We start from the raw sequence: 27,941 nt of genomic DNA on the forward strand, positions 1-27,941 counted from the left end.
CTGCTGCAGGGACTGCCTGGTATCCAAAAATCCATCCATCCCACACAGGCACCGGGGGATCAGAGCACCTCCTGCCTCCAGAGCTCCCCAAATCCTGCTGTGACTGACACGTCCCAGCGGGGCCCCGAGCCAGGAACGGGGCTGTGGCAGCACAGGGCACCTCGGGGCCACCCTGGCACTGGCACACACACAGAGGTGCCACAGGTGTTGGCCACATCTGGGTTCCTCACAGCACACACAGAATATGGAATTTCCTGGGTTCATCACAGCACACACAGAGCAGAGGATTTCCTGGGCTCCTGGGCTGCTCACAGCACACAGAATTTCCTGGGATCCTCAAAGCACACACAGAATTTCCTGAGCTCCTGAGCTCCCCACAGCACACAGAGAACACAGAATTTCCTGGATTTATCTCAGCACACAGAATTTCCTGGGCTCATCACAGCACACAGAGAACACAGAATTTCCTGGATTTATCTCAGCACACAGAATTTCCTGGGCTCCTCACAGCACACACAGAACATCACAGCACACACAGAACACAGAATTTCCTGAGCTCCTGAGCTCCACAGAGCACACACAGAACACAGAATTTCCTGGGATCCTCAAAGCACACACAGAATTTCCTGAGTTCCTCACAGCACACACTGAACACAGAATTTCCTGGGCTCATCACAGCACACACAGAACACAGAATTTCCTGGGCTCCTCACAGCACACACAGAACACAGAATTTCCTGAGCTCCTGAGCTCCCCACAGCACACACAGAATTTCCTGGGTTTATCACAGCACACAGCATTTCCCGGGCTCCTCACAGCACACACAGAACATCACAGCACACACAGAACACAGAATTTCCTGGGCTCATCACAGCACACAGAGAACACAGAATTTCCTGGATTTATCTCAGCACACAGAATTTCCTGGGCTCCTCACAGCACACACAGAACACAGAATTTCCTGAGCTCCTGAGCTCCCCACAGCACACACAGAATTTCCTGGGTTTATCACAGCACACACAGAACATCACAGCGCACACAGAACACAGAATTTCCTGGGTTTATCACAGCACACAGCATTTCCTGGGTTTATCACAGCACACAGCATTTCCTGGGCTCCCCACAGCACACACAGAACATCACAGCGTACACAGAACACAGAATTTCCTGGGTTTATCACAGCACACAGCATTTCCTGGGCTCCTCACAGCACACACAGAACATCACAGCGCACACAGAACACAGAATTTCCTGGGTTTATCACAGCACACAGAATTTCCTGGGTTTATCACAGCACACAGCATTTCCTGGGTCCCCACAGCACACCCAGAGCAGCATGCACCATCCCCCAGCATCCCCCAGCGAGGCCGGGGACCATTCCCCAGGACTTCAGAGGTGGGAAAACAAGCTCCAGCCAAGGCTCCTTCACAGAAAAGCTGCACAATGGGCTCTAACACCAAGCTCCTGCTCTCCCCTCGCATTCCCATGGGAAGAATAAGGGGCTTTGTGCTGCCAGAGGACATGGAGGTCACAGGAGCAGAGCACTTCCTATGGGAAAATCCCAGCCACGGCCTCAGCCCGGAGGCTGCTGCCTGCAAGGGTTAATCCCACACTGCTGTGGGGAACAGGAACAGCCTCCCAGCCCCAATGGACTTTCCATACTCAAAAGGTAGAAAATGGCATTGCTGAGTCCCCTCCCTCCACTCCGGCTCTGCGGCTACAGCAGGGCTGAAAGTCTGACACAAGTTGTTGAACCACATTTCAATCCCCAAAATGTGCAAACTTACTTCATTTTACCTGTTCTGCCTGACTTTCAGTTTTGCCCCACTTCTTCTTGCCTGTTTTCCTCCCTGTACAACAGTTATTTGTGGTCTGAGTTTAAGACTTCAGAGGTTATCTGGAATAGACCCCGTTTTATAAGTGGTATTTCACTCACAGTACGTATTATTAACCTCTCTTGAAAAGCTGGATAGCAACAACAACAAAGATTTACAGAGAACACTTCAATAATCTCTACATGTCAGATAAAGTGATCTGCTCCCAAAACAGGGGCTGACATTCAAAACCAATTTCCAAAACGGTTTTCAGGACATTTTTAAACTTTTCTGCCACAAGAGGAGAACCTCAGTTACACTCCTGCTTTGGAAGTCATTCACTGAGTGTGGTTTTTATCCTTTATTCCTTCCCAAAATACTCCCAACAGCCCAGACAACAACTGGCTGCTGTGGATGATGAGACAGGATGGGATGTTCCACATCAGAGCTGCAAAGCACAGAAGCTTGGCTTTTGTGACAATAAGATAAAAGACCCAAATTTAAAGCAAACATGATTTCAAAGTTCACTCCTCTTGCTGCATCCAGCCAAGGGAAGCTCCCTTGCACACGAAGAACAGACTCCAAGCAAAGGAAACATTTCCCAACCCCTTCTTCTCCAGCGTGGAAATCTTGCCCCAGCTGGAGTGACCCACCTGCACAGGCACAGAATCCCAGAGGGGTTTGGGCAGGAAGGAACCACCCAGCTCCAGCAAGGGGGATGTGAGGGGCACAGGGAAAACACCAGCCTGGGATTCCCTGGAGGAGTGCCAGGATGCAGAGTGAAACAGGAAACTGTGGGATGTAAGTCCATCCTCACCCGTGCTGGGTGCTGCACACAGCACGGAGAATTCCTGCTCCTCCTCCTCATCCCACAGGGGACAGGAGAGCTCAGGGATGGCCAAAGGCACACAGCAGCTCCAGAGAGGAGCAAAGGGCTGTCTCTGTTATCCCGGGATAAATCAGCTCCAGAGAGGCAGCAAAGGGCTGTCTCTGTTATCCCGGGATAAATCAGCTCCAGAGAGGCAGCAAAGGGCTGTCTCTGTTATCCCGGGATAAATCAGCACCACAGCAGCTCCAGAGAGGAGCAAAGGGCTGTCTCTGTTATCCCGGGATAAATCAGCTCCAGAGGGGCAGCAAAGGGCTGTCTCTGTTATCCCGGGATAAATCAGCTCCAGAGAGGCAGCAAAGGGCTGTCTCTGTTATCCCGGGATAAATCAGCTCCAGAGAGGAGCAACGGGCTGTCTCTGTTATCCCGGGATAAATCAGCTCCTGAGAGGAGCAAAGGGCTGTCTCTGTTATCCCGGGATAAATCAGCACCACAGCAGCTCCAGAGGGGCAGCTCAAAATAAACACGAGGTAAGGCAGGGAAATTTTCTCCCCAGACCACTGTCCCTGTGCCAGGGTGACACAACCCCAGGCCACTGTCCCTGTCCCAGGGGTGACACTGTCCCTGTCCCAGGTGACAGCCCCAGGCCACTGTCCCTATCCCAGGGGTCACACAGCCCCAGGCCACTGTCCCTGTGCCAGGTGACAGCCCCAGGCCACAGTCCCTGTACCAAGGGTGACACTGTCCCTGTCCCAGGGTCACACAGCCTTAGGTCACTGTCCCTGTCCCAGGGTCACAGAGCCCCAGGCCACAGTCCCTGCCCCAGGTGACATAGCCAGCAGAGTGAGCCCCAGGCCACTATCCCAGTTCCAGGGGTGACACTGTCCCTGTCCCAGGGTCACACAGCCCCAGGCCCCTGTCCTGCCCCAGGTGACAGAGCAGCAGAGCTGGCACTGCTGAGCACACCAGGGTCCCTGGGCCCCGGGACACGAGCCCTGGCTGGCTGCAGTGCCCAGGCTGCCCTCGGTGCTCTCCTGTCACGCTGAGGGACAGCCAGGCACCCAGAGAGGCCGGGAGCTGCCTGGCACAGGTCCTCACACTCTGCCAGCCACATGAGCCCTTGGAATAATCTCCTCCTTTTTGTTTATCAGGGCAGCTCTCCACAAGTGGCTGGGGAATCACTTTCTCCTAAAAATACCAGAACTGATGCAACACCCGCGGGCAGTGCCGCCCAAGAGCATCCCCAGCAGGCCCAGCTGGGCAGTGCCAGCTTTGCCCTCTCCTGGCCCTACATCCCAGCCCAGTGCCAGGCACAGACACCAGAGCCTCCATCAGTGCTTCACTCGGGGCTGCAGCCTCGTGAAAACAGCTTGCCCAGCACAGCCCTGCAACGCTCTTCCCTCTCTCCTACACGTGGGATTTCTACTCATGCTCTTTTCTAATCCTCTCCACCACACCAGGGTCAACATCTCAGGCCAAGCATCTTGTTTGGAGTATAAAACAGGCAAAATGCTTTTGGATCATCTGCCTGGATTTGTGCAAAATCTTGGGGTCCAACAGCACAAGGAGCTGCTGGAGCCCTCTGCTCTGGAGCCAGGCTGGGAGAGCTGGGAATGTTCACCTGGAGAGGAGAAGCTCCAGGGAGAGCTCAGAGCCCTTCCAGGGCCTGAAGGGGCTCCAGGAGAGCTGGAGAGGGACTGGGGACAAGGGATGGAGAGACAGGACACAGGGAATGGCTCCCACTGCCAGAGGGCAGGGATGGATGGGAGATTGGGAATTGGGAGTTGTTCCCTGTGAGGGTGGAGAGCCCTGGAAGAGCAGAAGCAGCAGTGGCTGCTCAATCCCTGGATTATCCAAGGCCAGGCTGGACAGGGCTTGGAGCTGGGAGAGGGGCAGGGAATGGAACAAGATGGGCCTTCAGGCCCTGTCCAACCCAAACCATGATTCTCTGCTCTGGGCCATTCATGGAATGGTAACTTGGTCTGATCTGTGCCCTCCTGAGGATCCCAGCACTGCTCATGTCATGGACAAGCCACAAAGAGCCCGGGCCACCCTCGGTGCCCAGCAAAGCCTGTGAAGGACACAAAGTGCAGCTGAGCCCTTGGGCACCCCCTGACAGCTCCCTGGGCATCGCCTGAAGGACACAGCCAGCCTGAAGGACACGGCCCTGCTCATCCTGCAGTGACAGCAAGGACACAGCCCTGCCCTTCTCCACTGCACAGAACCCCTGGGAGCAGTGGCAGTGACAGCAAGGACACAGCCCTGCCCTTCTCCACTGCACAGAACCCCTGGGAGCAGTGACAGTGACAGCAAGGACACAGCCCTGCTCCTCTCCACTGCTCAGAGCCCCTGGGAGCAGTGGCAGTGACAGCAAGGACACAGTCCCAGTGACAGCAAGGACACAGCCCTGCCCTTCTCCACTGCACAGAACCCCTGGGAGCAGTGGCAGTGACAGCAAGGACACGGAGCTGGAGTGACTCTGGGGGCTCTGTACCCAACCCTCACTCAGCATAACGAGTTTTGCTCCAGTTATTCCCAGCAGATTTTATCCAGTTTGCTCTTAAGCAGTGCCAGGAGTGTCTAGAGGTGTCAGAGAGGGTTTGGTACCTCTTGGTACCTTTTCCCCGGGCTCCTCCCTGCTGCCATGGGCACAGCCAGCCCCAGCTGTGGCACGTGGAGCCATGGAATTGTGAGGCTGGAGCAGCCCTGGCAGCCCAACTGCTCCCACAGCGCTGCCAAGGCCACCACCACCAATTTCCACACTCCAACTTTCACCTTCCCACACACACAGGAGGTCACCAGTCTCTTTTTAATTAGGGGTTACACCTCATCAATTATCCTCATGCCTGCAGTGGCTATTTTTGCTTGGATCCCAACCTCACCACCAGCCCATTTGCAGGCCATGTTTAATTGCTCATTTCTCACTCCTGAGGCACACGTGCAGCCCTTGCCTGCTTTATGCCATGTACAAATTGAATGTGCACGGTCTGTTTTGTCCCTTCAGTGATGAGTGAGACCCCCGAGCCCCCAGTGCCCCCCAGAACACCCAGACCCATTAACAAGGCTGTTACTGCCACTCTGAATACATTTATTTAACCACTGTTTTATCCACCATAGACTGGCACCTTCTTAGGTTTGGGTTTGCTTTAACTGCACCTACTCAAGACTCTAATTTGGGATAAAAATCAAACCTTAGAGGATTCATGGCCACAGCTGCTTTCCTGCAGCCAGAAACAGCCCTGGTATCTTATCCTGGAAAGAGCAAACTCACCTTGCCAAGGAGAAGCTGTGGCAAAGCAGCACCAGCTATTCTGCACTCCTGTCCCCTGCCAGGTGCTTTTCCCACCCGCTGCAGGATTTTGGGATGACTGCTACTCCCCATTCTCCTTGTCCCACTCCCACCCACACCAACTGCCCGCTCTCCTCCAGCCTTTAAAAACATCACTGACTTCCCATGTCTCCAAAGATGCCTCCTAAAGCTTCTCAGGTCTTTTTTAGTCCCTGCTTTGAGCACACAGACAGAAATACCTCCCTGAAATGACAGCTTGCAAAGCTGCTCTTCCTTTTTGTAGCCTGCCACTACCACCAGTTGCTCACCAAGAGTCAAAAGGTGCAGAACACTCCAGTTTTGGGGATGCCAGACATCAAGTTTACCTCTCTGTTCTTTCTTTTACCACCTTCTTGCCACGAGGACATTCCCAGAATAATTGTGTGTCCCTCCGTGTGCCCTCTGACAGTCAGGTTTGATTTTTATCTTCATCCTCCCCTTGTGCTCTTCAAAGGAGGAACAGGAACACCTCTGGGTTTGAATCACCCTGAGTGCAGGAGTGCTGAAAGCAACATAAATCAGCATTTCAAGGACTTCTGCCCAGCTCCAGCTCTGCTTTTGTGAGGCAGAGTTTGCCTGGACCATCCCGAGGAACTCAACTGAGGAAAAGAGTGAATCTCCACTACCTTCCACCTCAGCAAACCAGGATCTGAACTGAGCACAGCTCCTCCCCTGCTTCTTTCTCTAGGACAGAGGACACATTTCCTGGCTCAAAACTCTCCTTCAGAGCAGAAATCAGCATTGGTGGTTAATGACCAATATTAGGAAATAAAACCCAAACCAGCCTGTTTAATGCAGGCAAACACATTCTGGCTGTACGGTTTGGTGTTTGTTTTTGAAACAGATAAATCTAAAATTCAAATTCATGTCTGAATAACTGAACTGCACCTTCTCTGCAACTCCTTTTAAGGGATGTGCCATGACAGATGCTTCCATGCTTTACCCCACAGTTTGATGGGCAGGGACACTTAAAGAGGGCAGTAACACCTTCAGGAGTGCCCAGGGTGGGCAAACATTGCCCATGGAAGGAACTGGAGCTCCTTTCCCAGCCCTGCTGCAGCCCCAGGAGCAGACAGCAGCTTCCCAAAACCCTCCCCAGGTAAAGCACATCCCTGTGAACCCTGTAAATCCAGAATTCTGCATTTTCCAGACCCATAGCCCAGATGGGGCCCTTCTGCCTCTTAGGAGAAAATCCCTCCAAAAACCCCTCAGAAATCTCTTGTGAGCACCACGGAACACCCAAAGTCCAGCTCTGAGTGGCAGGAGTTTCCTGATTTCCTGCAATTAGAGCTCGGTCAGACAGAGTTTATCCGTTAGGCACTATCATTTCCCTGAAAAACACCTTGTGGAAACATCACCCAAGGGTGCTCCCATTCCGGAGGGAGGGCCGGGGTGCAGCACCAGGGGCTCCTGTGAAGCTTTGCACAACCTGTGGGTTTGGCAGGGGACCAGGAGCGTGCCCTTGGCTCTCTAGGGAACACGTTCTCCCTTCCACACAGAGCCAGCCAGAGCTTCAGCCGTGCCTCCACCCCAGGCTCCAGAATTCTGGAAGCTCTGGTGTCACTCGTGCACTCACAGGGATGCCCTGACAGGCACCATGTGCAGGATGGCAAAAGGGAGACAAAGCCCACGGTTCTGACCATCAGTCCAAGAAACAAAAAGCAAAAATTCCCCTGCGTGGTTCCCTTGGAATTAACCCCAGAGCTTTGCTCAGGACAGCTTCCGTGGCTCAGGAGTCTGCACTGCCACATCTCAGGGGCTCCCAGAGGGACACAGCACCTGTAAGGTGACACACCTGCCTGGATTGGCTTTCCACAGGTTCTGGGTCACACCGGGCAAGGCTGAACACACCAACTGCCAGGGACACCTCAGAGCACCACGCACAACTCAACGTTTTCCTTTCTAACCATCAGCAGGCTCAGGAAATCACTGCACTCTTTCTTCCAGATGGAGAAACCATCCCAAAACCCCTCTGTGAGGCAGCAAGTCCCCAATCCTGACTGGGACATTGTCCTCTGTAAACAAACCAACTATTATTCCTTTATCACAATGCTCCACACAGGATTCATTCAGATTTAAGAACTGCAATCCTGCTCCCCTCTCCACTGCCCACCACACTCTCACTCCAGCTGAAACCACTCTTTTCCTGGGAGGGGAACTTTACTTTTTCCCAGTTATGCCAAAAAGCCAAGGCTGTTCTGAGCCTTTGGGGCTGGGTCTTCACCTGAGGACGTGAATGAAAAGATTCCCTCCAAGACAGCCACCCTCAGGCCCCTGTTCCTCCCTGTCCTGGGTACCTTGGATGTGAGCAGCAGCACTCCCAGACGTGGGAACAGCAGCTGCACCACCACAGAGCTGCTCAGTGCTCCTTCAGCTTTCCTTTCTCACCCTTTAATGCGCTGCACAAGGTGGGGAAAGGCATTCAAAGGAATTATAATCACAGATATTAGAGGCAAGGAAAGCTGCTTCCACACCTCCTTCCAGTCTCTGGAGCCCTCCGTGCTCCCAGCACAGGGACTGTGCCCACACCTCCCCCAGAGCTCCTGGAGTCTCCTGGGAGAGGGGAAGGCCTGGCCTGGAAAGGATTCCCAGGACTCAGGAGCTGCTGGAAGTGCTGTGCTGCTGCTCCTCACCGACTACATTCCACTGCAGGCGGGTAATGCTATTTTTGTTCCTCAAGTTGTACCTGTTCTACTTTCTCAATTCTCATCAGAGAGGGGGGAAAAAAGGAGTTTTTGGTGCATAATGATCCAAGCTCTGACGCCAGACAGGCCCAGCAACCCCCTGACTGAAAACAGTGTTGAGTAACTCGGTGAGATCCTGACTAATTCATTCATCATAGGATTCTGACACTTAAAATACTATTTGAATGCCTCTGAGACAAACCCTGATTGTTCGTGGCTCTTTTGGGATGCTATATTTGAATCGTGATCGGAAAAATAAACTATGTCAAGTTGTACCTGGAAACACGGAGCTGTGCCACACGTTCAGGGAACATCCCGGGGTGTTCTCTCTTCCCAATCCCAGCCAGCTAATCTCCTTTCTGCATTACACAACAGCTCGAGTAATCCCAAATTCACCACCCTCGTGCTGCCCTCACAGCTCTGGTTTCACAGAGAGGGAGCTCACGCCTCATCTCTGCCCTTTGAATGAAAAGAAACTTGGTTTGCCTTTCAACAACCCGGAAAAACACGTGGATGCTGCATTCAGGAAATTCTGGCACTAAGGCCAAAATCTTTCCGGAGCCCTTTCCTCCCAAACACAGCCCCACCACTGCCTCAGCATTCCAAAAGCTCCTCGCTCGTTATAGCAAAGATAATGTAAAGATGTTCATCCTGACTCCCGTGAGGAAGGCGACTCCTAAATTTTGACCAAATCCCCAAGTTCAGCAAGCCTCGGGGGGCGAGATAAGCGCAGAGAGCACGGAGCCAGGTCCCGGGAGAGGCAGGGCAGCAGATCCGCCTGGTTCTGCGGCTCGGGGAGCTGCACAAACCCCGGCAGCGTTCCCCTCCCGTCCCCCGCTCCACCGGGCTCCTCCTTTCCCCTAAAACGCTCTCTGCCCATCCTGCAGCAGCGGCGATCCCCGCTCCATCTCTGGATTGGGAGCACCGGCCCGGCTCCAGAGCCAGGCATGGGTTATCCGGGGAGCCGCGGCAGAACCCGCGGGACAAACGGCGCCGCTCCCCCGTTCCCCTGAACACATCCCCCAGACGCAGCGGGGCTGCGGGCCGGCAGGCCCGGGCCCCGCCGCGCGGGGAAACTGAGGCACGGAACGGGCGGTGAGGGGTTATTTCCATACCGACCGCGCGGCCGCCGCCCGCCCCGGCCCCGGCCCCGTCTCGCCTCACCGGGAAGCGGCTCCTTCCTCACCTCCGCCCTTTGACCTCCCAGCAGCCGCGGCTCCCGCGCTTCGCGGTTGGAGGGTCTCCTCGGCCTGGTTTTGTTTAGTTAGGGTGCCGTGGGGTCTCGTAGCTCCGGACCCGCGTTAATGCCGAGCTCTTCCGCCCGTTCCCGGCCCGGTTCCTCCCACCCCCTCCCGCCCTCCCCCCGCTGCCGCCGCCGCCGCCGCCGGGCCCCGACCGCGCGCGCGCAGCGCCGCACGCCGGCCACGCCCCCCGCCGTCGGCGCGGCCACGCCCACGCCCCGCCGGCCACGCCCCCAAGAGCGCAGTGAGTCCCCAATATGGGCGCTATTTGCATGGCCACGCCCACGCGGCGCGAGGCGCGTCTTTATTTGCATAATCACGCCTGTAACCACGCCTCCTCCCCCACATCGGCCACGCCCCCGGAAGCGGCGCGGAGGCGGCGGGAGCACGTGGAGCGGGGACCGGGCCCGCGGCGGCGGCGGGACCCGGCGGCCAAGGCAGCACTGGCACCGGGCCCCGCGGCGGCGCCGGCACCGGGCCCCGCGGCGGCGCCGGGACTGGCACCGGGCGGCCAAGGCAGCACCGGCACCGGGCCCCGCGGCGGCGCCGGGACTGGCACCGGGCGGCCAAGGCAGCACCGGCACCGGGCCCCGCGGCGGCGCCGGCACCGGGCCCCGCGGCGGCGCCGGCACCGGGCCCCGCGGCGGGCGGCGCCGTGCGAGCAGGGCCGGGCACCGGCCGCGCCGCGGTGCGGCGGGAGAGCGGAGCCGGCCCGTGCACCCGCGCATGGCGGGAATGTGCGAGTCCGGCGCTGGCAGTCCCGAGTACCCCGGGAGGGGCCGGAGGGGTTGATGGCGGGGATTGGGCATGAGGAGCCCTGGAGCATCCCGGGGCAGAGCACATCGGGAGGGAGGACCTCGCAGCGGGAGCCCTGGCTCGGTGTAGGGGGCAGAGGTGACTGGTTCCCGGGAACAGAAGTGGGCCAGGCACTGGCAAGGGGCAAGCAGTGCCCAAAGGCCAGGGGCTCCTTCTTTCTCCCCAGACATGCCCCTGCTCTCCTGCCAGCATGGCGTGGGATGCTGCAAAACACATGCCCTGCTCCTTCATCTCCGTGGGCCGAGCCTTTCCAGAGTCCTTCTGGCAGAGCAGCAGTCCCTGCTGCCTGCCGCTTTCCCAATATAACACATCCCCTTCTCGCAGGGCCCTGCACCCCTGACCGCCAGCCCCAGCCTCGGTGGGGCCTCCCCTGCTTGCAGGTCCCTCCGAGCTGAGCCCTCGGGCCAAGTCCCACCCGGTTTCTCAGCGTTGCCCAAGCTCGGGCTGGCACACCAACAAACCCGGCCCTGAGCACGCAGCTGGCGGCTGACCCCGGGCAAGGCCACCCCGTGCTGCCACCGATGGCACCATTCCTGACATCCAGTCCCCGCAGCGCCAGCCCCACAGCGAGGCCCCGGCTGGGTCACGGCCGCGCCGGTGGCCTCGGCTCCGGGCAGCCGCCCCGTCGTGTCCCGACGGCCAAGGCCACAGCAGGACGCTGGGCTGGCCTGGCTCTGGGCCTCGACTCGGCAGCCCCCGCAGGTCTCAGGGCCCTGTCCGAGCTCGCAGCGCTGCACAGCGCAGGCAGAGGCTCGTCCCAAAGGGCTCGGATGCCAGGAACACCCCCTGCACGGGGATGTGGCGGGTCAGGCCGAGGCTCCGAGGCTCCTCAGCCCGTTTCCTGGATACAGGCACCGGTTAAGGGCAGAAGAAGCAGGCAGAAGCCAGCAGCGATGATGCCACACAGCCATGATGTCACACAGCCATGATGTCACACGATGACCCTGCTGGTTTCAAAAGAGGGAGGCAGAGCCTGGGAGCCAGGCTTTGGGATCTCTCCAAGGATAACCATACAGATGTTACCCCAATTACACACCATTCTGTGCCCGTCACAGATGCACTTTGAGCTGCTGCTACCGCTCCTCTCATCCTCCCTTTGCAGACTGTGGCAGTGCACTGCCCCCTGGGCACTGCCAGCACGCTGGGACAGCAGCAGTGGCACTGGGCACTGCCACAGCAGAGCACGGAGAGCCCAGGGGACACCAGGGACGAGTGATCCCGTAGCACACACACGGCCTGGCTCCCCTCCCTGCATGTGGCTTTGCCACAACTCCTGGAGCCTGCCTAGCTCAGCAGCCACAGCCCTGAGCTTGCCATGGCTCCCAAAACTCTAAGGCAAAGGGCACTTTCCCAAACCAGCATGGGATGGGTCACTGAGTCTAAGTGGAAAATCAGGAATGTGTCCCACTGCCAGAGTTGCTATCCCAGCTCTGGAGCTGCAAGGACCTGGCAGGCTGCTCTGGACTCTCACAAGTGTGTGGGATGTTTTGATCTCCCAGGATAAATGCGATATCCCAGCAGGAGAAGCTACCAGGAGACCTCCAAGCCAGAGCTCTGCTCCCAGGATTGCCCCCGTGGCCATGGGGAAGGCCCTGTCCTCATCCAGCCTTGGGAGATGCCCATTCCTGCTCCCTGCCAAGGATCAGGTGGGGAGCAGTTCCCACCCAGAGATCCGTGGTTACTCAATCCCTGTACCCTTATCTCACTAAAATTGTGGATTATTAATAAAAAACCCGCTTCAGCACAGGCAGGTCATGTAATTGCTAGTCAGGGTTTGGGATGAGGAAGCAGTGGCTGAGACAAGGCTCCCAGAGGGGTTTATCCAACCACAAGGCCCACCTTGGGAAGCCACAGGGGATAAAGCAGAGCAGCACCCAGGTCCCAGCACAGCCAGGTGAGGGCTATACACGGAGCTGTGGATTTACCACCTGCGTGGAAGCTGGGCAGATCTTTGCCAGCCAGAGCTGGGAGCGAGGAGAGGATTGCGCCAGGCTCCCGGACCGTCCCTGCTCCACCCGCTCTGTGTCATCTCCTCCCGTGCCAGCGGCAGGGAGGGGGTGCTCCCTTCCTGCAGTGCCTGGCACTGCCATGCTGTGCCCAACCACCGGAAAAGGTGAGGCGAGGCACACCCAGCCTGCAGGGCACCCCTGCCTGTATTTACATGCTCTAAGGGCCATTCTTGCAAGTTCTTGCTCCCTTCCTTGGCCTGAGCGTGTTGGGAATGGGGTGGGAGAACAAAGGGATGCAGCAGGGCCCAGGCAGGCTGATCCCACGCTGGCAGCACTTCCAGGTGTGTCTGAGCGTCCCTCCAGGGTCAGTTTGCTGTGCTGCTCCTGAGAGGTGCTGGTGGTGCTTTTGCAGAGGCAGGGACTGCCACTCCCGGGCTCGCACGGTCACAGTGTCACAGGACCGCAGCCGACAGCCCCGGCGCGAAAAAGGAGACGTTCCTGTCCTGGATCTTGTACTGGTAGGTCTGCACCAGATCCTGCTCCGCCGCCTGCCGCAAGGACAATCTCTTGATTATCTTAATCTGCAAAGGGAAAGGAATAGGAACACTGTCCCCGTGGCTGCCCAGAGCATCCTTGTCCCCCATGCCTCTGGCTGGTCTGCAGGGAAGGGATGGCACTGATAAATAATGCGTTGGCAACTCCCTGTCCCTGAGCCCTTGGTGGCAGCCCCTGATGAGGGATCACACAAGCATCAGCACCCTCCCGGCCCTGCAGAGATCACCACAGGCTCAGATGCACCGTTTGGGGAAACATCCCAGGAAAGTTTTCCCTCACCCTGGGGTGGGAGAAGCCTGCACTGCTGTATAAACCCTGGAAAGCTTCCACAGGTGGGGAGTCCCAGGTGGTAGGATGTCCCTGAATATCCCCACAGAAGCAGAGCGACAGCGGGGTGCTCCAGCACACCCTGGTGCCCACGGGATTAGTCCTTAAGCACACTGCAGCCTGGGCTGTCTCCCACAAGCCCGGGGCCTGCAGTGTTGTAGGTGGCAGGGACACGTGCCACCTGGCCACGCTCTGCTGTGCCTCACCTGCCCGTGAACATCCTTGCAGAAGCCGGTGGCCAGCCCCTCTGCCCACAGGATGAGGTCACTGTGATGACACAGGGAGTTCACAACCAGTTCATTCTCCTCATCTTCTGAATCCTCGTTGCTGTGAACCAGCACCACGACGTTCCCCTGGAACGGGAGCAGCAGGCAGGGATGAGCCCCCGGCTGGGTCTAATCCTTTAGGGGAAGGATGGAGGGGGGTGGCAACAGGAGCTTTCACAAACACCCCATCTAAGCTCCAGCTTGGTCTGAATTCCACTGGGAAAATATCCAGCAGCTGCTAGTGGAGAGGTTGGACATGCCCAGCCAGAAACCCCCCATACCCTGGTTAATCCCCAGTGTGGGCAGCAGAGGAGGGGGAATTCTGCCCCACTCAGATGAGACCCCCTCACAGAGCTGCCTCCAGCTTTGGGCCCAAACCAGAGATGTCCCTGCCCACAGCACACATGATCTTTATGGTCCCTTCCAACACAGGCTATTTTATGACATACAAACACTGAAGAGCTCACTGCACGTTGTGTACATGCACATACATGTAGCATGAGGTCTAAAAATACCTCTGGCCTTTGTGAGGAGACAGCGGCTGAACCAGTCTGTCAGGCTGGGCAGATGGCACTAACTGAATTCAGAGCAGGTAAATAAAGAGGTGGCCAAAGGGCTGCAGCAATGCTCACACCCTCACAGCTCTGACAGGGAGCAAACACCTCCCCAACACACCGACTCTATTAACATCCACCTCAAGAGACTGCCTCAGCCCATGCAAGTCACCAGTGACTTAACACAAATTTTCAATCAATTAAAATGTACTTGAAAGCTTCAGAACACCTCAGACAGAAATAGCACAGTGTTAGCGTGGTTTATCATCTTTTTTAGCTCTTTGGAGGTAAATATTCTCTGCAAGCAGATCATCCCCTGTCAGCACGTACAGCCCAACACCCCACGCCGTGTGAAGTGCAGGGCTGCAGGGTGACAACAGCCGACACCATTGGCTCATTCCTCACTCCTGCAGGGAAGAGCCCAGGGGGGGAACGCTGCCTGTGATGGCAGTTTGGATGTGACTGCGAGCACTTCTGGCTGTGCTGCTCTCAGGAGTCCCCACCTCGCTGGCAGATCTCTGTAGGCCATCACCCCACCTTGGAGAACAGCCACGCTGGAGGGTGTGGGAGGAGGGGCTGGTGTGCCCCTGAAGGGCCCTTCACTTCTGTCCCCTGTGAGACTCACCAGCCCCTCACACGACCCCCTTCCACCCCTGCCTTCCCACACAGGGCTGTGAGTCAGGATCTTTGCAGAGCCAGGAGCTCCAAAACCCACCGTTTTACATCTCAAATCCCCGTTCATACATCAGAGAAGCACAGAACCCTTCTCTGGGCAGCATCTCACAGGAATCCAGCTGAACAGGAGCCTGCACAGGTACTCAGGGACCCACACCCCAGAGCCATGGACAGCCACAGCCTTTCAAACACCTCAGCATGGTGAGAGGGGAAGAGAAATGAAGGCAGGCTGTGCTGGAGGCTCTGTGCACAGCCAGAGCCCGGGGAGCAGTACCTTCAGCTGGCAGCACACGTACACTCGGCAGTAGTGGATGAAGTCCAGCACGGCCACGGGTGCAGCCCCCAGGCTCAGCAGGACACTGAGGTCATCCACCAGCAGCACGGGGCCTTTCCAGGAATCAGCAGCACTCAGGGACACCCGCACAAAGTCAAACAGGGCTCGCAGCTCAGGGGTGCTCCCGCTGGAACACACGAAGGAGGTGTCAGCGACTGGCACTGCGTGTCCCCCTCCTCACCCACTGACCCAGAGTGGGGATCACCGGCCTGTCCCTCCCCGCTGTCCCCACTGCTGTGACAGTCAGCACATCACTGCCCTTCAGCCCCTGCTCCTTTATACCTGCGTGTGTGAAACCCTCCTGCCCTGCTCCAGGGGTTGTGGAATGGTTTGGGTGGGAAGGAAACTCAAAGCCCACCCAGTGCCACCTCTCTGCCATGGCATGGACGCCTTCCACTATCCCAGGCTGTTCCAAGCCCTGTCCAACCTGGCCCTGGACACTGCTGGGGAAGTGTTTGGCCTCTGCTGAGCTTCCCAGAGAACATGGAGAAAATGATGTGAGAATAAACCCAAAAGCCAGCACAGATAAAGCAGTACTGTTCTCTTAGAAAATAATAAAACTCAAAAAATATCAAAAAGGGAATAAAACCACTTAGCTGGGGTTTTGTTTGACACAAATGTGTGGAGTGCTGAAATGAATGCTCTTCTAGACCTGTGACATGCTTGGCAATGAGGATGGCGAAGTTCCCCTGAAATTCTGGAAAGGGGGACAGGATTCCCCCCTGAGCAGCAGCGAGGGACAGGCCAGGACACTTAAGAGAGATGTGCACAATGCTGGCATTTCCCTTCACTTGGTGTCCAGCTGAGCCCTTGGGCCTTGGAGGGGAGCACAGAGGGCAGCAGGAGCCTCGGGTGGTGCTCTTGGGGCAGCAGATGTGAGGGGAACACTCCATGCTCGAGCTCACCTCACAAACTGCAGAGGATTGGGCTGTCCTGGCTGCTCCTCCTCCCCAAACAGGAGGTCAAGGCAGGACTGGAGGCCCTCCAGGAAGACAAGCTGTCCCTGCTCCTTGGCAGCTGCCAGATTGACTCCCTGAGAGAGGAAAAACAGAGGAAAACATCAGGTTTCAAAGTGAACACTTATGGAAAACGGTGCACACAGAACCACGTGGGTCAACGACCAAACTTTCATTCTTATTGAATCAAATCTTATCTAAATGTGCTGATAATGTCAGTGCTTCAGGGATGAAATGGGCACTTCTGTTACAGTCGCTGGTGGCATATTCACTCTTCCATACTTTGCTAGGAAACCAAAACACAAATAACAAAACACAAATAACAAAAACACACTGTGATTTGGGGGCTCAAACATCCTGGAATTCCTTCTGGGAAGCCAGCCTGGTATGCAGAGGCAGGGAGAGAACGGCCCAGGCTTCTCCAAAGGCCTGCTGTGAGCAATTCCTTCACCTCCCTCCCTGGGTGGTGAAAGCTTTTGTTTTTCACTATCTCCAGATCATGACTGTGGCAATGAGGGCTCCTGGCACAGCCCACGCAGCTGAGCCTGGCACGGCTTGGATCCAGAGAGCGCCGTGGGCTTGGCATCCTGACACTTGCACAACACCTGGGAGAGAGCAGCCAGGGCTCCCACGGGAAGCAGCCCTGACTCCACCTGGAAGAGAAGGAGGAGGAGGAGGAGCACGACAAACGCCTGGGGCTGCGACTCAGACTCAAACTCAGCTGGCTTGTAGCCCTGCCTGGTGCTGAGGCCATGTGCTGGGAATGTCCTGCTCCACGTGCTGGGAATGTCCAGCTCCACATTCTGGGAATGTCCAGCTCCACGTGCTGGGAATGTCCAGTTCCAATGGAGCAGTCCCACAGCTGCAGCAGACATGGAGAAGACTCCAGCTGGAGATCACAGAATTCTAGAAAGGCTTGGGTTGGAGGGATGTTTAAAGATCATCCAGTGCCATCCCTCTGCAGGGACACCTTCCACTGGACGAGGTTGCTCCAAGCCCTGTCAAGGAGCCCTTTCCTCGCAATTCTCCCCAACACAGCCCCACCACTGCCTCAGCATTCCAAAAGCTCCTCGCTCGTTATAGCAAAGATAATGTAAAGATGTTCATCCTGACTCCCGTGAGGAAAGCGACTCCTAAATTTTGACCAAATCCCCAAGTTCAGCAAGACTCAGGGGGCAAGATAAGTGCAGAGAGCACGGAGCCAGGTCCCCAGAGAGGCAGAGCAGCAGATCCACCTGGTTCTGAGGCTCTGAGCTGGAGGGGCTGGACAAGAGGAGGCTCAGAGGGGATCTTCTCGCTCTCCACAGTTTATTCTCAGGCATTGGAAGGGGCTACCTAGGGCAGTGCAGGAGTCACCATCCCTGGGGGGATTTAAAAGCCTTGTGGATGTGGCACTTGGGTTAGTGGTGGCCTTAACAGTGCTGGGGGACAGGTGGATGCAAGGATCCTTGAGGGCTTGCCAACCTCAATGATTCCATGACCATGTGCAGTACAATTATCTCCTGCAGGATTGGACTAGGTGACCTTTTCAGGCGTCTTCCAACACAAACTATTCCATGATTATCTTCCTAGGCTCAATTTTGCAGCACTATCACTTTGTAACACAGATATTAATAATAATCTGAGGCCTGACCAAACTCCCATCTGCTGGCATCTGTTCCCTTCTTTAAATGGAAGCTGCTTGAACTCCCGAGCCTGGGAATCCTGCTGCCTGAGAAGAATGCTTCCTCTATTTTCCTTCTGCTCAGCTGGGAAGGAACGTATGCCTGAATGCTCACTCCCTCTTCAGACTCCCCCTGTAAAGCAATAGATTTTTTGGGCACTACCCCTCAGTAACAGCTTCAGAAATAGCAGCATTATTGGGCAATTCTGAGCACACACCATGGAAAACTTCCTAGCCAAGGACAGAACCACCTTCATGTGGCAGGTGAGGAGCAGGGAACAGCCAGCAAATAAATACCTGCCATGCCATAAAGAAGGGCTGGGCTGCACAGAAGCCTCACAACGTCAATCCCTCAAGGATTTCTGCAGTCCATAGCACTGGGAACTTGCAGAAATGTTGTGACTAAATTCACTATTAATATCAATAATTCAGCAACTGATTTTACCTTTGCTTCAGCCATTCCTTCCTGCATACACAAACTCTCAGATCTGCAAGTGTCCCCTCCTTCCAAAAGGAACTCAGTGCTGTGACAGCCAGAGACAGAGACAGAGACGGGCCACAGCAGCCAGGGACAGGGTGCCTGTGTGCCAGACCAAGAATTCAGCCCCTCAGTGCCATGGCATGAACTCAGCAAGTCCAGCTTCATTTTCCAGCAGGGGAACAGGTCCCAGAGAAGCCTAAACTCATCCACTGCAGTCATCTGTCACAGCAAACCTCTGCCTGTCTCCCTGCTGGCAGCCCACCAAATGGGACCTGTGGAAGCAGCACAGGAAGCATCAGACAGCTTGGAAAAGTGGGATAAGTGCTGAAAATGGCCAGTGACAGCTTTCTGAGTGTACAGACAGGACTGATATCCCCACAGCAGAACCAGGGCACTGCCCAGCACCCAAACAGCCTGAAAGCTTTCACTGTGAGCCAGCATCCCGCTCCATTAGCCTGGAGCACAGGACATTATCTCTGGCATGCTGTCAGCCATCGACCCAGCCCAGGAGTGCTCCTGCAGCAGCAGCTCAGCTGCTCCTGTCCCTCTGGGGAGCTGCTGGGGCGTGGTGCCCCCCGGCCTGCCAGCAGTGCCACCCCTCAAAGCTCCCTACGGGAAAGCAAAATATCTGAGGGACAGAAGGATGGTGAGCAAAGCAGGGGAATGAGCTCATCAGCAAACACAGCTGTGGGACAAAGTGTGGCCATCACTAATCAGGCCACACCACGTCCTCCAAGCTGTGAGCTCAGAGCAGGGGACAGGAGATGGGCACCAAATGGGGACAAATCTGGTTTCTCTGTAAAACAAAACAAACTTTGTACAAGTGAGGGTGGGAACACCAACCTGGCAGGGTGCCCTGCTGCTGTTTGTCCTGATATAGCCCTGCATGTTCTCTGCAAGGTCAGGGCCAATAACATTGACAGTGCCTTAACATGAAGTGTGGGTCCTCAGGGAAAGGGGACACAGGCACAAAAACAGCCAGGGAAGTTTTTTTTCCTGCAAGTAAAGATACATCCCTGCATTTAGCTAACACATAAGGAAGTGGTTTGGGACTTGTAACACCTGGTACACTGAGAAAGCAGCAAGTCCCTGGAAACATCACTTCAGCTGTGTATAAATACTCACTTTATCACCACACACCAGTGCTACAAGTGTAACTGCACAATCCACCCTGACTCCAGGAGCCTCCTCCTGGGCCTGGGACTGCCCTGCTCCCAACAGAAACTGGGGCATTGCTCAGTTCTGAAGCTCTTCCAAGTGCAGGCATAATCACAGTTGCAGGATCACTGAGGCTGGAAAAGTCCTCTGAGTCCATCCAGTCCAGCCATTTCCCCAGCACTGCCAAGGCCACCACTATCCCAGGTCTCCAAGTGCCACCTCCACAGGGATTTTAAATCCCTTCACCAATGGGGACTCCACCATGGCCCTGGGCAGCTGTTCTAGGGCTGGACAATCCTTTTGGGGAAGGAATTTTCCCAATATCCAACCTGAACTTCCCCTGGCAACCCTTGAGGGGAGGTTGAGCCTGAGCCCCCCTGGCTGTCCCCTCCTGTCAGGAGTTGTGCAAAGCCACAAGGTCCCCCGTGAGCCTCTTCTTCTCCAGGCTGAGCCCCTTTCCAGCTCCCTCAGCCCCTCCTGGGGCTCCATTCCCTTCCCTGGACACACTCTGTCCTGTTCCTGGGGACCACAAAATTGCCCCCAGGACTGGAGGTGTCTCAGCAGTGCCAGCACAGGGGATGGACACTGCCCTGAGCCTGTGGCCACACCATTACTGCTCTCCAGTAAAGACCTACAGCAGCAAGTTCTTAAGCAAATTTAAGAGTGAAAACTACCCAGCCAAAACCCACCTTTTCTGAGCCTGACGTATTCTTCTGCGCAAAGGATTAAAGCAAAGAGATGTGATGGAAAGTTGGATATAAATAACTGATGTTGCAACCTCCAGCTCCTCAGAGCTTGAGAAGAATTCACAGCAAGGACCACAGGGGCACCTAAGAAGCTGCAATGCAAGAGTGACTCAGAGCTGAAAGCAGCTCAGCGCTTCTCTGAGCCATACTTATCACCTCCTTTGTGGCAGCCACCTTTTGTTCAAGTATCAGACAGCAGATCGCCCCCATTTGCATCGCACGTGGCTCCAGCTAATCCTCGTGCCCTCTGCCTCCTCAGCCTCCCAGGCAGGGAGATGTCAGCAGCTCCCCTTAAGCGAACACCGGGAAATCTGGCATTAGGAAACACGCCGGCTCGAGGAGCAGGCAAGGATCCCGTATTTAACAGCTGCCCTTCCTCCCCACACCGGTTGCTGTGCCCCATTTCCTGCCCCACTCAGCAAGTTCCCTCCACGATTTCCTCCTCTCTGCACCACAAAGGCCAGGACAGCTCTGTGCTCCTGGGGGGTGATCTGCTCTGCAGGGGGATAACACCTTGAGCTACAGCTCCCTGGGTAAACACTTTATTTGCTCAGCCCACTGTATGTACCCCGGGCCACTGATCTCCTTTCAAAAGGTAAAAACTGAGCAGAAAATAAAATACAGTTGTTTAGCAGCACCATGTTTACAGTGGGGAATACAATACCTGGTTCCTCAACACCTGGGAGTCTTTATGAGCAGCAGTGCTGCTGGATTCTTATCAGAACCAGAGGAGGGAGGAGCACTGCAAGCCCTCATCCCTTCAGCCCTGGAAGGTCACCTGCACTTCCCACCTGGAGCATTTCACCTTGCAGAGTTGTACAAAGAGCTGAGCGAAGCAATTTGGAGCTCAGACAATATGCTGACATGCAGAATTACCCTGCCTGCTTTGTCTCTGTTTCCTCATTTCAGAGTACACATAATCCTTGTCCAACTCACCGTGGGAAGGAAATCCCCAGGAACTTACCTGTGGCTCCTCACAGAGCTAAAAGGATGGCTCAGTCCAGAGGCCAAAGGAGGCACACAGGTGTCCTCGCGACTCAGCCCTCCATCCCAACAGGAGCCAGGGGACAGGGGACAAAGCCACCTCAGGAGCAGGGCTGCAGGGGTCCTGGGAACACTGACACCACAGCATTTTCCTCTCCAGGGGATTAAGGAACCTCCACCTACCAGTCTGTTTCTGTCTGGGGAACACTGATCCCCAGAAAACACTTCTGAGCACAAGGCAAGCAGCAATCCAGCTCTTGGCAGGGCAGAGCCTGTGGGGCTCCTCACAGCCAGGTTTTTGCCCCAAAATGCTCTTTATCCCCATCACAGGAGCACCAATCCTGACCGTCCCCACCAAGACCTGGAAACATTTGCTCACGCACAATTCCTGCTCCCCATTCCCATTCTTTCCCACCCAACAGAAACCACCTGGACCCGTAATAATGAACCTCTGCCAAGAGACTCACCAGCTTCTGCGCCACGATGTTGTAGTGGCTGAAGGACTGGAGCAGGGCCACAAAGCAAACCTTGCAGCCAGCTGGGGAGGGACAAAAGCACACATTAGCAGTTCCACTTTGCAGCTGACATTATCAGAGCTCATAAATCACAGCAGCCAGGCCACAGAGCTGTCTGGAAAGATCTTGAAGTGATGCAGGTCTACACAAACCCTTCTTTGCTTTCAGTTCTTACCCCTCTAAAGGATATCTGAATTAGTGAAAGTGTTATTTAAAAAGAGAGGGAAAGAAGGAAAGAGTTGACTTTAAAAAGTATAAGGCTCCTTTTCTGTCTTGTGCCAGGCCAGCCTGGCATCTCCTGATCCTGTTTGCTGGTGTTACAGTAAGGAGGCCAAGGGCCAGCTGTGACACTGAACTAGTGAAACCACAGACATACCAAAAATTCCCATTTTGGCTCTCACAGGGCAAATGACCTTGACTGGAAAAACACAGAACAGGGAATTGTGTCAGAGACCTAAATAAAAAGTGATTTTGGAACACAGTTTGGGTATGAACATAACCATGTTTGTTGGACGTGGATTTCAAGTAGAACAAATCAATGGCCCCAGATGAACCTTCAGATGTCCCAAAGCTTTTGGGCACCACATGGACAACACGGGGGTGCTGCAAACAGGGAATAACTGCACCCAGGTCCTGGGCTGGAGAGGGGCAGGTGACAGCCAGCACACCTGTCCTGAGACACATTCATGTCCCACAGGGCTGCCCACCCACCAGGGATGGAAGGCTTCTCCCAGGCACACAGGCAGCTCTGGAAAGCAGCTCCCAGGGCACTGCTGTGGGGCACCACCAATGCCCAGGACACTGCTGTGGGGCAGTGCCAACCCCCAGGACACTGCTGTGGGGCAGTGCCAACCCCCAGGACACTGCTGTGGGGCACCACCAATGCCCAGGACACTGCTGTGGGGCAGTGCCAACCCCCAGGGCGCTGCTGTGGGGCAGGACATCCGCAGAGCCTGAGGCAGTGTCTCTTTGAACAATTCACACTGTTACCAACCCACTTTCCATGGGATTTCCTTTCGTTTCCCTCTGTTCCATTAAGTAAAAACTATTTCAAAGCAGGGTGAAGCCCCATTTGAGGCAGTGGCAGCTCTGGGGGCACAGTGTCCTCATCCCATGGCCTGCCCAGCACTCTGAGCTCCCTTTCAGGTTGCTGGGCTGGTGGCTGTGCCAGCAGAAAGCTGGAGGAGTCCCTGAGTCCAGCGCTTGCCCTGCAGGGGCCAGGAGGTTACTCACAGGGGAAACTGCTCCCAGAAAAGTAATCAGCCACCTTGCCAGGCTCTGTTTGTTTCTTGACTCACTCTGAGCTTATCTGTTGCTAATTGGTCCTGAGATGTGTAATTACATCATAAAATGGCCGCAGTGAGGGAATTGCAGTGAACACCTTCCTGTCAGAGCCTGTGTGATTTACAACCATCCCCACAATCTATGATGAAACATGGCACAGAATTATGGGATGTACCCAAGGATACAGAGGAGTCCCAGGAACAAGTCAGGACCGGGATCCATTAATCCTAACCTCAAAGCCTTGTGTTTATCCAAGGATAACTCACACTCTGCAGAACTGCCCTTTGCTCATGGAGGGAAGCCCTGAGGTGTCCCTGCCCCAGGGAGTGCTGCTGCTGACCCACCTCTGAGGTAGAAGGAGAGGAAGTGGTGCACCAGGAAGCTGCCATCTGTCCGGGTGTCTCGCAGCAGTGTGAATTTACCCTGGAAGACAAGAAGCAAAATAACAGAGTAAGGTGAAGGCACCAACTGCTCTTGGTAGACAAGATGTTGGCTCAAGCTGCAGGAATTCTGCAGGTGCTACTCAGAGGAAGAAGTGGACAAACAGAGCTCCAGCTGCCTGTTTACAAAGGGAAGCCAGCACTTCCTCCAGACACAGCCCACGGGGAGGCATCTGAACCACAGCATCCCTAGGGCTACAAAAGCCCTGTGAGCCCATCAAGCCCAGCCATTAATCCAGCTCAACCACTGACCTAGCACTGCCGAGCTCACCACTGAACCACGTCCCCACATGCCCACCAGCTAAAAACCCTTGTGCTCAACTGCAAGGCCAGCTGGATGCCCAGCTCTGTGCCCAGCAGGTGCCACCCCCTCCCCTGGCAACAAGGGACGTGCAGCACGGTGTCCCCAGTGCCACCACAGCCGGAGCCTCTGGTGCTGGACACCATCAAGGGGGCTCTGGGCAAATTCCACCTCCCAGCTTTGTGTCCTCTCCTCCAATCCACAGGCATCTTTCTTCTGCCAGTGGCAGGGGAACAACAGCCACTTGCTCCCTCCGTTCCCAGCCCATTCTCCCCCTGCCACAGCCAGCACTGCCAGTGTGTTTCAAATGTCAGCACCCCTAGGGCTGCTGCTCCTCCTGTGCCCAAACAGCCCTCCCTGGCCTCCCTTCCAGGTTTACTTCCAGTGTGCCACCTTCGGGGTAGAAAATCTTATCACCTAAATTCTGTAGCACAAGGTATAAACCTTGTTTTGATCAGGCAGAAAATTAATTCTGTTCATTAGTGCACACTCATTATCAGCCCCAGCCTCATCAAGGTGTTTGTTTCCATGAAAATCTTAGTCAGGATGTTTCTTTAATCAATATAAATCATAGATGAGCTGCTTGGAAACACAAAGAACTTATCAAAGTGGGAGGTTTTTCTACTCCCAGAACACAAAAAAGCCTTTCACAGCAACAAGCCCTCTCTGCAGAGGCAATTCCCAAGCCAGCCAGCAGAACAAACTCCCCGGTGCCTAAAGCCTGAAGCAGAGTGAATGCAACGGCAAACACGGAACGTGACTGCAGGGAATGCAAAGCAGAGGCCAGGGCAGGGAAGCTGCTATCCCTCAGCCAGAGTGAGGGCTCTTCTCCCCAAAAAAGGCTTATGCCTCAATGGCCACTGCAGTGACAGGGACACTACCCCAAGACATGCCCTCCATGGAGGAGATTTGTGCTCAAACAGCACAAACCCAGACGTTCAGGGCTTTATCCTCTGCAACTCCTCCCCACCAGAGCCCGGGAAGAGCAGGCCGAGCGCTGCCCTCCCTGCCAGCCGGCTCCCGGAGGCTGCGCTGGCACGGTGGGATTTGTCACTCCTGCCCTTCCAAAGGCAAAGCCCTCCTGCAGCTTCTCCTCCGTGAAGCCCAGCCCGTCTGTCCGTGCTCTGCCCTCACACGCTCAACACCTGCAGGCTGCGAGGCAGAAGCTGCAGCTACTTGTTAGGACCTGGTGTCACAACGCCAGGGTGACACAGCAGCCACACCCAGAGCCGCACCGGCTCCTGGCAGCCCCGCGGGGACAGCGCCTGTCAGCTCGGGGAGCGGCAGGGCCACCGTGGGGCTGCGGGATCGGGAGGGCAAAGGCAGGTCTGCAAAGGGCCGGGACGGTGACAGCAGGGCCGGGGGCCAGGTGGGGATCCCAGCGCGCTCCAGGGCCTGGCGCTGCACAGGCATCGCTGAGCAGGACTTGCACACACACCTGCTCATGGTTCACTACCGAGTAAACCAGAGTCAGCACCACGAGTATCGCAGAGGGCAGTCCCCCACTCGGGCCACGCTGCTGTGACGCCGGACGGAGCGGAACCCGCAGTGTGAGCCGGGATGGGAAGGGCCAGCTCGATCCAGGGGAGTTCCTCACACAGCCAGGCCTTGGTCAGCTCCTGCTCTGGCTGCCAAATCCAAACCCAGCATCCCGAGGCCAGCTCGATCCGGGGGAATTCCTCACACAGCCAGGCCTTGGTCAGCTCCTGCTCTGGCTGCCACGTCCAAACGCAGCATCCCGAGGCCAGATCTTGGGCTTTCGCTCTGTGGAATTTCCTGCTTACACCAAGGTGAGCTCCTTGCCTCAGAACCAAGCTCGTGGATGACCATATTGCTGTTCAGCCCAGAGCTCCACCACCAAACACACCTTAGAGCACAAACTCCACTGAGCACTTCTCCCTTAGTACTTCACATGCATTAAAAACCCAACACCAACCACAGGAACTACAGCACTTTGGAACTCTGCACAGTCACTGTCCTTTACTACCACCGAGCCTCAGCCAACACCTCCACCAGGTCTGCTTTGAGCCCAGGGGCACCATCCCAAATTCCCCTCAGCACTGCTTGCCCATCAGACCAGCACTGCCCCACTCCAGCCAGCCTGACAAGGAATGACCTTCCAGATGAAGGAGAAACCTCCCCTATTCCCATCACAAGCTGGTAGTAGGGCAAGGGGGAAACTGGAGACAAAGGGGGAAACCCAGACTTACAAATTATCACCCAAAGCTTGCTTTTATTATCTAAGCTCGTGACTGCAGGAAAAACACGGAGTAACATGCAGCACATGGATGATTTATTAATAATTGATGACAGCAAGCTGCTGGTGTGATCACACACCAGAGGGACGGGATGGGGCACCCAGAGGGACCTGCAGAAGCGGACATGCAGAAGTGGGTCCATGGCATCTTGGAGCCACGAGGTTCAACAAGGCCAAGTGCAAGGGTCAGGACAAACCCCAGAATAAGCAAAGGATGGGGGATTGAGGGATGGAAAACAGACAAGCTGCTCCAGGGCTGGGAGAGCTGGGGATGTTCACCTGGAGAGGAGAAGCTCCAGGGAGAGCTCAGAGCCCCTGGCAGGGCCTGAAGGAGCTCCAGGAGAGCTGGAGAGGGACTGGGGACAAGGGATGGAGGGACAGGACACAGGGAATGGCTCCCACTGCCAGAGGGCAGGGATGGGTGGAAGATTGGGAATTGGGAATTCCTGGCTGGGAAGGTGGACCAGCCCTAGAACAGAATTCCCAGAGCAGCTGTGGCTGCCCCTGGATCCCTGAAGCGCCCAGGGGCAGGCTGGGGAGGCTTGCAGCAGCCCGGGATGGAGGAAGGCGTCCCCGCACAGGACAGGAGGCAGGACTGGATGTGCTCCAAGGCTCCTTCCAGCCCAAACCACTCTGCGATTCCGTGACTGACACTTCACCTGCGCAGCCCTCACAGACAGCGGGGCTGTTTAGCTCCTGCGTGACTTCATTATCACAAAACCTCCCTGCAAAAGCGACATCGGTTCATTTAGTGCCCTAAGTGACAAACATCGCTAGATCAGCTCCCGGTCCGGAGCAGCGCCCGCCAGCGGGTTTAACGCCCAGTTCTGTGCTTATTCCCCGCACGGGAGCACAGACACACGGCGGGAACGGAGCTCGGCCGCTTCCATGCGGCGGGTGCGGGAGCCAGCGCCGTGAGAGGCGGCGGCAGCCGGTAACGGAGGGTGGAAGGGCCGAAAGCGGCTCAGCCCTGCGACCGGCCGCGGCCGCCGCCTCCGCCTGCGAAGGCCGTGCCCCTCCCAGCGTGCCCGGCCGCTGCCGGCCCGTCCCTCCCGCCCTCTCGGCGCCTTCTCAGCGCCTTCTCAGCGCCTTTCCCGGCGCCCTCTCACCGCGTCCGGGCGCTCCGGGGCGGCCCCGAGCAGCTCGTTCAGCTCCGCCAACATGGCGGCGCCGCTGAGGGGCCGCGGGGCGGGCAGCGCCGGGCCGCGCATGCGCCGCGCGGGGCGCCCCCGGTGGCGCCCCCCGATGGCGGGGTGCGGCCACTGCCGCCCCTGGGAGCCGGCCGGCAGGGCAATTAACGGGCTGGATTCATTAATTAATGGGGTTGGATCGGTAATTAACGGGGCTGGATGGGGAATTAGCGGGGCTGGATAGGTAATTAACGGGGCTGGATGGGCAAATAACAGGGTTGGATTGGTAATTAAGGGGGCTGGATCAGTAATTAATGGGGTTGGATCGGTAATTAACGGGGCTGGATGGGGAATTAGCGGGGCTGGATAGGTAATTAACGGGGCTGGATGGGCAAATAACAGGGTTGGATTTGGTAATTAATGGGGCTGGATTGGTAATTAATGGGGCTGAATGGGGAATTAGCGAGGCTGGATCAGTAATTAACGGGGCTGGATGGGCAAATAACAGGGCTGGATTGGTAATTAATGGGGCTGGATCGATAATTAACGGGGCTGGATTGGTAATTAACGGGGCTGCATGGGTAATTAATGGGGCTGGATCAGTAATTAACAGGGCTGGATCAGTAATTAACGGGGCTGGATCGGTAATTAATGGGG

At 56.1% G+C, this 27,941-nt stretch overlaps 2 protein-coding genes across 3 annotated transcripts in view; both read right to left on the minus strand.

Moving 5' to 3' along the window:
• Window positions 1–10,072, minus strand: part of SCAP (SREBF chaperone) — a 60,987-nt gene extending 50,915 nt beyond the window's left edge. The window contains exon 1 of the mRNA XM_077790073.2: window positions 9,839–10,072. The gene's annotated coding sequence lies outside the window, so the exon portion shown is untranslated. The remainder of the gene's footprint in view (window positions 1–9,838) is intronic.
• A 1,529-nt stretch (window positions 10,073–11,601) lies between these two features.
• ELP6 (elongator acetyltransferase complex subunit 6) lies at window positions 11,602–27,337 on the minus strand. 2 transcript variants are annotated; one of them, XM_021538985.4, is made up of 7 exons: window positions 27,264–27,337; window positions 23,501–23,579; window positions 21,825–21,895; window positions 16,275–16,402; window positions 15,310–15,496; window positions 13,747–13,893; window positions 11,602–13,239 (listed from the first exon to the last, which is right to left on the minus strand). In XM_021538985.4, the coding sequence occupies exons 1-7, from the start codon at window positions 27,315–27,317 to the stop codon at window positions 13,111–13,113; spliced, it is 795 nt and encodes a 264-aa protein (XP_021394660.2). In that variant the 5' UTR covers window positions 27,318–27,337; the 3' UTR covers window positions 11,602–13,110. The 2 variants fall into 2 exon arrangements, with proteins under 2 accessions (XP_021394660.2, XP_085429020.1); XM_085572894.1 differs by having other exon boundaries at window positions 15,310–15,492; window positions 16,274–16,402.
• Window positions 27,338–27,941: the final 604 nt, after the last annotated feature.

This window comes from Lonchura striata, chromosome 2, assembly GCF_050655825.1.
Source record: "Lonchura striata isolate lonStrDom1 chromosome 2, ASM5065582v1, whole genome shotgun sequence".
Classification (NCBI taxonomy): Eukaryota; Metazoa; Chordata; class Aves; order Passeriformes; family Estrildidae; genus Lonchura; species Lonchura striata.

Excerpts from the sequence above, each read along its gene's own strand:
- ELP6 (XM_021538985.4), bottom strand. The coding sequence starts at position 27,317 with ATGTTGGCGGAGCTGAACGAGCTGCTCGGGGCCGCCCCGGAGCGCCCG. Across the intron at positions 15,497-16,274 it reads AATCCTCTGCAGTTTGTGAG|CGGGAGCACCCCTGAGCTGC; the intron begins GTGAGCTCGAGC and ends CGTGTGTTCCAG. Across the intron at positions 13,240-13,746 it reads GCAAGGATGTTCACGGGCAG|ATTAAGATAATCAAGAGATT; the intron begins GTGAGGCACAGC and ends TTCCCTTTGCAG.